General features: G+C 35.3%; 1 protein-coding gene across 1 annotated transcript in view; it reads left to right on the forward strand.

Annotated features, from left to right (window-relative positions):
- The first annotated feature begins 402 nt into the window (after nt 1-402).
- Nucleotides 403-10,509, forward strand: part of LOC110092991 (PRKR-interacting protein 1-like) — a 29,359-nt gene continuing 19,252 nt past the window's right edge. The window contains exon 1 of the mRNA XM_020817722.2: nt 403-704. Coding sequence (XP_020673381.1) covers nt 426-704 — 279 coding nt within the window. The 5' untranslated portion in view covers nt 403-425. The remainder of the gene's footprint in view (nt 705-10,509) is intronic.

The following is a 10,509-nucleotide window of genomic DNA, read 5'->3' on the forward strand; positions in this document are numbered from 1 at the left end:
GCTTCTTCCCCATACTCTCCGACGTCATTCCCTTCTTCAGGATGGAAAGTTACTCCATTTTGATCGCAAGCAAAAACGGGAGCTCGCTGTATTTCTCTTATACGCGGTTCTTCGGCCAAATCCTTTGGGAGAGAGAGTTAAAAAAACGCATGTGCGAGAACCCAAAAATAACGGGTCGGGTCGGCGTCTTTTCTTCCTGCTACGTGGCGCTAATACGTTGGTGGCCGAACGTAGAGGAAGGTACCTTCACCGGACCAAATAAAAGTTCCCAAGTAGGGCTCGTCTAGTCGAGATCCAGTCGAGCGCATTCGGCTTAGCATGCCACTCCTTGTGGTCGAACGCTCTCCAAAACTCAACGTGACCGCTCTGCACCGTCCTAGCTGAAAGCTCCGATATTGGAGATCGGTGTTAGGGTTTTGCAGGGGATGTCCGGCACAGCAAAGGAAGGCGGTACCACCCGCCAGGTGACAGACATGCAGCTGGTCGCCGCCATTCCGAATTCTGTGGGCGCTGTAGTCGCCAAGGCTGGAACAGGCGACGGATCCATTGTTGAGTACGGGAAAGGCGCGGGGGGTGGCAGCGTGCTTAGAGAGGAGGAGGAGGATCTGGAAGTGAAGCTTCGCCGAATCATTGAGAACGTACCCGTCCGTGTTAGCAACACCTCCGGAAGCTCCGCTGGTTCCGGCTCCGGCGATTTCCATCAGGTCTCTCCCTCTTTCTCTCTTTCTATCTCTCTCGCTCTTTGAATATATTTTTATTTATTAATTATTACTTCATTAAATTGCACAGAAGATCTTATTGCTAGTCCTTGACTCATTGTCTGTTCGAATGCAAGTAGGATTAAAGGATCAAATTTGGTTGCTAGAAAAAGGAATGCAATGCATATAAAGTAAATGCAGTGACTTTGGAATATTTCAAAGTTGTTTGATTGTATGTAAAATAAATGCGGGGAAATGTTATTTATTTATCTATTTGGTTAAGGTATATGCAGAGTAAAAGCAAAAGCTGTGTATTTTGAATACTTTGATGCTATTTGGTTGGATGTGGTGTAATATTGAATTCAATATATCACTAAAATACAATGTTAACATTACACTTAATGTTTTAACGTTATAAAATTATTATTTGAGCAACGTGAAATTTTGATATATTGAAGCACATCAAAATAAGCAAAAAGGCATGCATAACAACTAATTATTTTTTACTACATTCATAAAAATAAATAATCATATTCAGAGTGAAATTATAATACTTTAAGGATAATTGTAACTTGAACTTTATTATTTCACATGTCCAAAATACATATGAATGCACAAATTTCAAAATATAAATCATAAGTCCAAAATAAATAAACATTACTATTTCATAAGTTATATATATATATATATATATTTATCGCAGTTATAACTCTAAAATAATCTAGTAATTACAACTTAAAATGATTAATATAACATAAAGTTTCATAGTATAAATCATTTATTTGGCCCCTTACACATCCATCTAGCCTTTAAATCTGTAGGTTTTGAGAGGAAGGAATTCACCCTTGAAGAGATTCTTCAATAAGTCATCATATATCGTATTACTCTCTTTCACAAAAAATTAGGAATACTTGATAGTTTTTTCATGAGTTATGTAAATATTTTTCTTTCTTGCGAGACTCTTGTTGTGCTTTATATTGCATTAACAATTTTAGTTACATTGCAGCCATCATAACAATATACTCACAAAGAGTTCGATTAATAACCGACACCTTATTCTTCTTTCTTATGGCACATCCTTTAAAAGATGATGGCAATGTTCACTTTTTCGTTCCTATGAAATCTTCTTTAATTTTCAATTAAACCCTACTAGCTTGCAATGTATCTACACCAATCTCCATAAATCTTGAGGCTTGTCATCTTCTAGGTATATATTTTGGGTTCCAAGTGGAATTTGAGAATTTCTAGATTTAGCCCACTCTCCAATCACATATCTTTCACCATTTTGCTTTCTTTAACTCCATTTAATATGTAATTAGAATATTCAAATAAGTAGCATCCTTGGGAAAATCTTCTAATATAACAAACTAGACAATATTAATCTCATGTTATTATTTTTAAACATGTACTAAAATAAATACCTGAATATGTGCTGCATAATCCTTGTGGCTCATCACTATCATCTTTTTATTTTCATCACAAGATATCCCTGATTTTTTTTTTTCAAATCTTTAATGTGAGTCCTTAGAGTGCTTTGGTGTCAAATCTTATTCTTTCATTGCTCACTTGTGAGCTCTTTCAAAATTTTCTTTTAATCTTTGTGCAACACCTTGATACACTGCATATTTAAAGCCTTGGGCATTAGTCATATTTGCATCAACATACTCAGTTATAATTTGCAACAATCCAACTATTTACTTTGATTTCAAACTCCACAAGAAAATTTAACTCTTCTTAGGCTTAGAAATTGATGTAAAATTTGTTTGTAATGGATTCATTAACACAAATCATAACAAATATCATTTCAGAAAACCATGTTAAATACATAATTTTTATTGTAAGAGTAGATGTAATAACATAAAAAGAAGAAAACTATTAGACATTTGTAAGTGAATTTGCAAAATATCATTCACATCAAAATATTCCACAAGAAAGCATTCTTTTCAAAATGAATATATAATATTGCTTGCTAAAGAAAGATAAGAGATTAATCCAAAATATTGTTGCTAATAACCACGTTTTGAATGCACTTCTGCATGGTATATGTGATTTCATCTCTTTTATCCAACCATTGATTATAGTTATCTACAATAATTTGACCTCTTCTTTTGGAGTGACTTCTTCTAGCCCATTTATCTTTAGAGAGAATAAAATATCACGCGTTATGTAATTATCCAATTATGCAATATAAAACAATTAAGAACAATATCAACTTGGGTTTGTAATGGAAAATAATGTTCAAAGTTCAAACTTTATGATTGCGAAACGAGTTCTTCAAAGAGGCGAAGGCACGCTCAACCGTTGTGTATCGAAGATTAAAAAGTTTCTTGCAATTTGTATGTTGAATAGAACTAAACTCCTTCAAGGGATACCTTGTCGCACGATATGGAGCTATAAAACCTTTTTCAGGTGGAGTAGCCACTGTAATCTAGATAATATTTACTAGAGATATTGACTTTAGTTTACTTTTTTGAAAAATTTCATTGATTATTCTGGAAGTTATCAACAACAACAACATCAAGCCTTTATTCCATTATGTGGGGTTGACTATATGAATCATTTTTTTTTTCATTGTGTCATGTTAAGAGTTAAATTCTCATTTAAATCTAATAAAACATATATTTTCTAATACTTTCTAACCAAGCTTTTTTTTTAGGTCTATCTCTACTTTTCTTAATATAGGCTAAATCTAATACATCTACTCTCTTAACTGGATATCAAAAGGCCGATGTTTTATGTGACCAAACCATCTAAGTTGACACTCTCTAATCTTATTTTCCACTGAGCTACTCCAACCTTTTCACATATATACTCGTTTCACATTCAGTCTCTATGAATGAAACCACTCATCCACATTAGCATCCTCATCTCTTCAACACTTAATGTAATTTTATACTTCTCTTTTAATGGCCAACATTCCACATCATAAAGCATTGTAGTTCTCATCACCATCTTATAGAATTTTCTCCTAAGTTTAAGGGGTATTTTTCTGTCACATAATATGCCTGATGCATTCCTCCACTTCAACCATCCAACTTGAATTCTACTAATAACATCCCGATCTATTTTATTATCAATTTGAACAGCAGACCCAAGAAATCTAAAACATGTACTCTTTTTAATGGTTTGATCATCTCACCCAAAGTCACAATCCCCCAACTAGATCTATTATTACTAAAATTACATTCCATATATTTAGTTTTAGATCTACTCAAAACCAAAACCTTCAGATTCTAAGGTTGGCCTCCATAACTCAAGTTTTTCTTCAACTCTCTTTTTAGTTTTATCAACAAGAAGAATATCATCAGCAAAAATCATACACCAGGGTACATCCTCTTGTCAATGCCTAGTAAGAACATCCATGACTAAAGAAAAAAGGTTTGGGCATTGATACTTATTATTGACGTTAAGAGATAATAAGCCTTTTTACCTTCTGGTACACGTAACCTATCAGTTCTTCTGATGCATTTCTAAGAACTCTTGTATGCTGAACTTTCCAACCAACAAGAACATATATGAATCTCAAATCAAATTCTACTGCTGATAACACATTTTGGGTTAGATACGATTTTTTTCTCTAAATGCGGATTCATTTTACTTAGGTCCCTTAGGTTTGATGTGTGTTCCATCTGTAGCACCAACACAATCCTATTTTTGTATAAATTATATTAGATGGAATACCATAGAACATGTTTGTTTTACACACGTGAATAGATTATACCTGAAAAAAAAGGCATGATGATTTCACCCTTCATTCAGGAAATGATCTGAAGGATGTGAGACTAAATGTTGAAATGATATTGGAGGGGAAGGAGTATATCTCAGCTACTGAAGTATTAGATGCAACATCTGATTGCTTGCCAGACGTGGTGAAGAATGCTATTGAATTGATAAATCACAGTTTGATGAAAGCGGCAGGGCAACCTTCTATGCAAATGCTGATTTCAGAGATGATTCTAAAGCTCTAACTGAAAATAATAGTTCTTTGGCAGCGAGTTCTTCAAGTTTTAAAATTAAACGCTTGAAGGAACTTAAATCTTTGGGACCTGTTGAAGTTTTGTCTAGGAAACGGAAGGGTGAAATGAAGATGGGTAAGAGTGGCGGGGAGAAATCCCCGGTGCTTAATTAAATGTCTTCGTTTATGTTTTGGAATTGTAGAGGAGCCAAGAAGGAGGCTTCTCTGTATCTCAGAGAAATTATTAAAGATAATTGGGTGTTTTTATTGGTTTGTTAGAAACTAAATTGGCTTCTATTGAGAGGAGGGATATTAATAGAATCATTGGGGAGGAATGGGATTTTTTTCATCATCCGGCTGTGGGGACGTCGGGTGGTATTCTTGTTCTTTGGAATAGAGTGGAGGTTTCTTTTGATGTTATTGAGAGCTCATGTGTGTTGGTGTTGGTTAAGTTTCCTAATGGGGTGTTCTGGAATGTGTCTACTGTGTATGGTATTAAAGATGTGTTTGTGAGAAGGGAGTTATGGGATAGAATGGAAAAGTTTTCTAATTCTAATATTCCTTCCATTATTGGTGGGGATTTTAATTGCTTGCTATCTAAAGAAGACAAGCGAGGAGGAAAGAGATTTGTTTTCTCTCAAGGGCCTTAGGAGAAGAGGGCTTTTTTGGCTAATAATGACTTTCATGATGTAGGTATAAGTGGTCCAAGATTTACTTGGTGCAACAACAAAGAAGGAACATAAAAAATTTGGGAAAGATTGGATTGATGTTTGATTAATTCGGCTGCCATTCAAAGTGTTCCACTTGCTCGGGTTAGGCATCTTGCAAGAGTTTCCTCAGATCATTATCCTATTGTTTTCAAGATCAACGAACGTCCTTGTCCTCAAATGAAGTTTTTTCGGTTTAAAGATGTATGGAAATCATTTCCTGCTACTTGGAATGTGGTCTTTAAAGCATGAAAGAAACCGGATTTTGGTGATGATGCAGAAATTCTAAACAGAAAATGAAGAGATCGTTGAAGGCTTTGTATTTATGGAATAAGAACAAATTGAAGAGTCTAAATGAACTCAAAATGGAGTTGAAGAAGGAGATTTTTTGTCTTCAAGTAAAAGAAAGCGATGTGGGCCTTTCATTGGAAGATTTAAATCTGCTCAGAAGGAAAGTGAATGAGTTGAATGTGATGTTGAATCGGCTAGCTAATTGGTGGAATCAAAGGGCTAAGGTAAGGTGGATGGATGAAATGGACACTAACTCCAAATTCTTTCATAACTATGCCTCAGCTAAGAAGAATGGTAATTACATAGCCAAATCGAAGATGGGAATTAATAATTAGTTGAAGATCTAGAGGAGATTGAATCTGTGTTCTTTGACTACTTTAATAAGAAGTGGAAATCCAGAGAATGTGATCTAACGGGTTGGCCCGTTCTTCTTCCAGATCAGCGAATTGGACTAGAAGAAGGTGATAATCTAGATGCGGAATTTACATTCACTGAATTTTCTGAAGCTGTGCAGCAATTAGCAAACAACAAGTCTCCTGGGATTGATGGTATGACTGCATCCTTTTTAAATTTTATTGAGAAATTTTTAATAAGGATTCCTGGAGAGCAATTGATAGTTTTTTCAAATCGGGTATTATGCATCCAAGTTGGAAGGATAGCCTTATAGTGTTAATTCCTAAAGTTAAAAATCCAATGGAAACTTCTCAGTTTAGACCAATTAGTTTGTGTCAAACTATTTATAAGATTGAGGCAAGAATGTTGATGAATAGACTGAAATGGTGTCTTCATGGAATCATTAATGAAGATCAGTTTACTTGGAAGATCAATGTCGAATCATTGTTTGCTAGCCCATGAAATCTTTCATAAATTCATATTTTCTACATCCAAGAAGGGTCTTATGGCAGTCAAGATTGATATGGAGCAAGAATATGATAGTATGGGGTGGTCGGCCCTAACTAAAACATTGGATTGGTTTGGTTTTCCAATTAGATTTTCCATGTTGTTCATTGAATGTGTGGAGAACGCAAGGTTTTCTATTCTTATAAATGGAAGGATGTCAAATTGGATAAATGCGAAGAGTGGTTTCAGACAGGGTTGCCCTTGTCCCCATTCTTATTTAATTTGTGCTCTCAGATTTTATCTAACTCAATTCTTCAAAGAGTTGCTGAGATGGGGATTAAGATTTCAAGTTTATTGTATGCTGATGATGTTCTTCTCTTTTCTAATGCTTCTTATAAAGCGGCAGAGCATATGAAGGATATTATTGATGATTATTGTAGTTAGACGGGGCAGAAAGTGAATGAAAATAATTCTTATATCTTTTTTGGGGAATCAGTGAATGTGGCAAGGAAAAGGTATATTTCCAAGAAGCTTGGCTTTAGAAGCATCAAGGAGTTTAAGTATTTGGGACTTAAAATTGCTTTGAGAAGGTTGAAGTCTTCAGATTTTCAGGAAATCACGGATCATGCTTTGGAAAAATTCAATGTTTGGGGAAATAAATACATCTCCTTGCCTGGGAGAATATTGCTTATCAAGTCTTGTCTTTTATCTCTTCCTATTTTTCTTGCTACTCATTCATTGGTTCCAAAAGGAGTGTTATTGAATCTTGAAAAACTTTGTAGAACTTTCATTTGGCATAAAGACAAGGGAAGGAATGGATTACATTATATGGCTTGGGTTGATTTATATAAACTGAAGCTGTTGGGTGGAGCGGGAATTTATTCTATCTTAAACAAAGTTAGTGCTTTGAGAGCAAGATTGGCTTGGAGCTTTATTCATAATCCCTCTTCACTTCTTAATCGTATTATTGCTATTAAATATGGTAGGGATATATTGAATGTGAACATTAAAAGAGATTCCTCATCAACTTGGCAAATTCTAGTTGATGCTGCTAATCTTCTTAAGCAGATCATTAGATGGAGGGTTTCCAACGGTAACATGATTAGTATTCTTGATGATGCTTGGATCTTGGTTAAATAATTGAATAGATGGCCTACTTTTATGGATCATGTGGGTTTATATAATTTGAAAGTTCAGAGCCTATTAACATCAGATGGCAGATGGAAATTTTCAGAAATTAAGAAGTTCTTCATTGAGGATTTGTCTTCCTTAATTATGCAGGTTCCTATATGTTCTATGGATGATGAAGATTATTTTGAGTTGCTCCAGCAATATTCGGGAAAGTCAATCTCTTCTATGGTGTACATAGCTGCATTAGAAAATAATTATGTGGAAGAGATTGATGTGGTTATGACATGGATTTCTAAATTGAAACTCAAGCCTAAGATTCATTGCTTTTGGTGGAGACTTACTAAGAATGAACTTCCTACGAACGGATATCTTAATCATAGAAAGATTTATGAGATTACTGCTTGTGCTAGAGGATGTGATGAGATTCAGAGTTTATCTCATATTTCTATTCAATGTAAGTATCTCATTGAGATCATTATGAAAATTTGAGAATGGGGTTTCAATGTTCCGATCTTTCAATTTTTGGAGGAAGGTCTTGTGGAACTTAGAAGTATTTTAAATAAGAATCCAAGTATAGTTCGGGTATATATGACTGCGGTGTTCTTCTCTTGGAAGAATCAGAATGTGGTTAAACATGGAGGAGCTGCTATGTCGGTTTCAATGACTTGCAGTAAATATTTTGTTAACAGCTATGCAACCAAAGGTTAATCTAATACTTGAAGAATGGGATGTTAGTCTCCATTCGGAGTTGTTGAATTTCTGGCATCCCCCACCACTAGATTGAATTAAAATCAATATAGATGCTTCGTTATTAAGCTCAAATCTTGGAGGTATCGGTGGAGTGATCCGTGATGACAAAGGTAGATTCTTAACTGCGTTTTTGCAAACAAATGAAGCATTGGGATATTGCCCAATTGGAAATTCAATCGGTATTATTTATTAGAGAAATTTACAAGATTATCTTTTTGACTACGAAGGTGTGATTGTTGAAGGTGATAATGTAAATATCATCAAAATAATTTGTGACTCGATGAAGGCTTCTAATTGGAAGAAAGAGAGCTTTTGGAATAAGGAACTTTGGTTTCTGCACAAGTTTAATAATGTTATTTTTCATTTTGTTCCTAGAAAAGGTGGCGGATTGGTGTGCCACATTTGCTTTGAATAGTGACTTTTTTTGGGATAGTTTTGATTTTAGTAATATTTCTTCTTCTTTAAGTGATTTGTTAAAGAAGGAATGTAATCGTTATCTTTAGTAGTTTGTAATAGTTTTTTCTTTAATGCAAATTGCACTTTTCAAAAAAAAAAGAAAAAGAAAAAAAAAGTCATGAACCTATTGCTCAATTGAATCTTATATGGAGTTTGGAGAAGTGCAGGCTTAATGAATTTATGTCATAGCTCTCCTACAACATATAATGGAACTCTGAAATATCTGCTAACAATTTCACCAAAGCATTGAAAGTTAAATGAATGACTCTATTATGAATAATATGCCTGAGTGTATACAATAACATAGCTACTTGTTCTTCAATTTGTACATTGAATGTGTTTACTAACAATCTTCTTGTGGGCATTAAGTTACATAATTTGAAGAAAAGCTCTCTCCTCATTTGTACAATGTCAATACAATCGCAAAAGTATAATGTGGATGACAATAGGTGCTATTAACTTAAAATATATTTGCAAAATCACAAAAAAAGGTTTTATAGCTATAAACATTTTAAGAATTGATGCTATTTTTTCATCCAAATTGCCAATCTTGTTGCTCAAGGTTGGAAGATTGGTTATTTTTTGAAGATAGCTTAATGATCTAAAAAAAAATGCTATACTGGCCTGAGGGACGTGGTCAGACTACAATGGTGAGCTAAGGATGAAGAGTGCAGTGGAGAAAATTGGGATGAGATGCGAAGACCGCCTTGTGTTTGGAATGGGAAGGAAGTGGATCCTCATGACACAAGGAGGAAGAAGGTGTGATGTGATGCAAAGGGGAGTTACACAAGAATTTAAAAGAGAATTAAATTTAGCTCCTCAAATTATCTAATCATGCATCAAAGTCAGTCAATTATAAGTAATTCGCAGCGTTCGATTTGCTAGGCAAAGAAACTACGACAAGAGAACTAAACTCTTTAAGCAAGTGCGAAGGAACAATAAAACAAAGGCTAGTAAATAGGAATCCCACAGTTAATACAAAGTTGTTCACCTTGAGACCTTTAGCTCTCTCTTCCTACGGAGACTAAGTTGAGCGACGGAAGATTGTCCAAACTAGCATGGAGGTTGCCACAAAGATGGAAGCACCAAGGAACGTTGCCGTGGAAGAGGATCTCGGAGGCGGAGGAGGCACGGTAGATCGACCTTTGATAATCCAAGTGTAGACGGAGAAGTGTTCGTCAATGGAGTCTACAAGCGTCGGCAAGATTCGGTCCAAGTATTCGTCGACGGTATCGTCGAAGTCAAATCCGACGTCAAAGAATTGGGATCGCAAGATATTGACTCTTCCGTTGCGGTCGTATTCAAACCCGTAGTTCCACTCGGGTTCGTCCATGCATCCTTGGAGTAGAGCCGAATGGTCGCCGCAAGCAAGATCTTCCCAAGGAGGGCAGGTGGGGTGGCGGCTTGGCCAAGGGAGAGGGGAGCCGGCGGGAGAACAAGGAGGGAGGCGGCTGGATGAGAAAACTGAAGTTTGCTTTCAGTTTTTGTGAAATTAAGAGGGAGGGATTTAGGGATTTGAAATTCCAATTAATGCAATTAATGCCTTAATTGAAAATTTCAATTAGGGAGGGATTATGGGGATAAAACTGAAATTATTTTCAGTTTTAAAAGGATTGGAGGGAAAGTTTTAATCCTAATTTGAATTTCAAATAGGATTTAGGAGGAGTAATTGAGCATTAAT

This window comes from Dendrobium catenatum, unplaced genomic scaffold, assembly GCF_001605985.2.
Source record: "Dendrobium catenatum unplaced genomic scaffold, ASM160598v2 fragScaff_scaffold_1449, whole genome shotgun sequence".
Lineage (NCBI taxonomy): Eukaryota > Viridiplantae > Streptophyta > Magnoliopsida > Asparagales > Orchidaceae > Dendrobium > Dendrobium catenatum.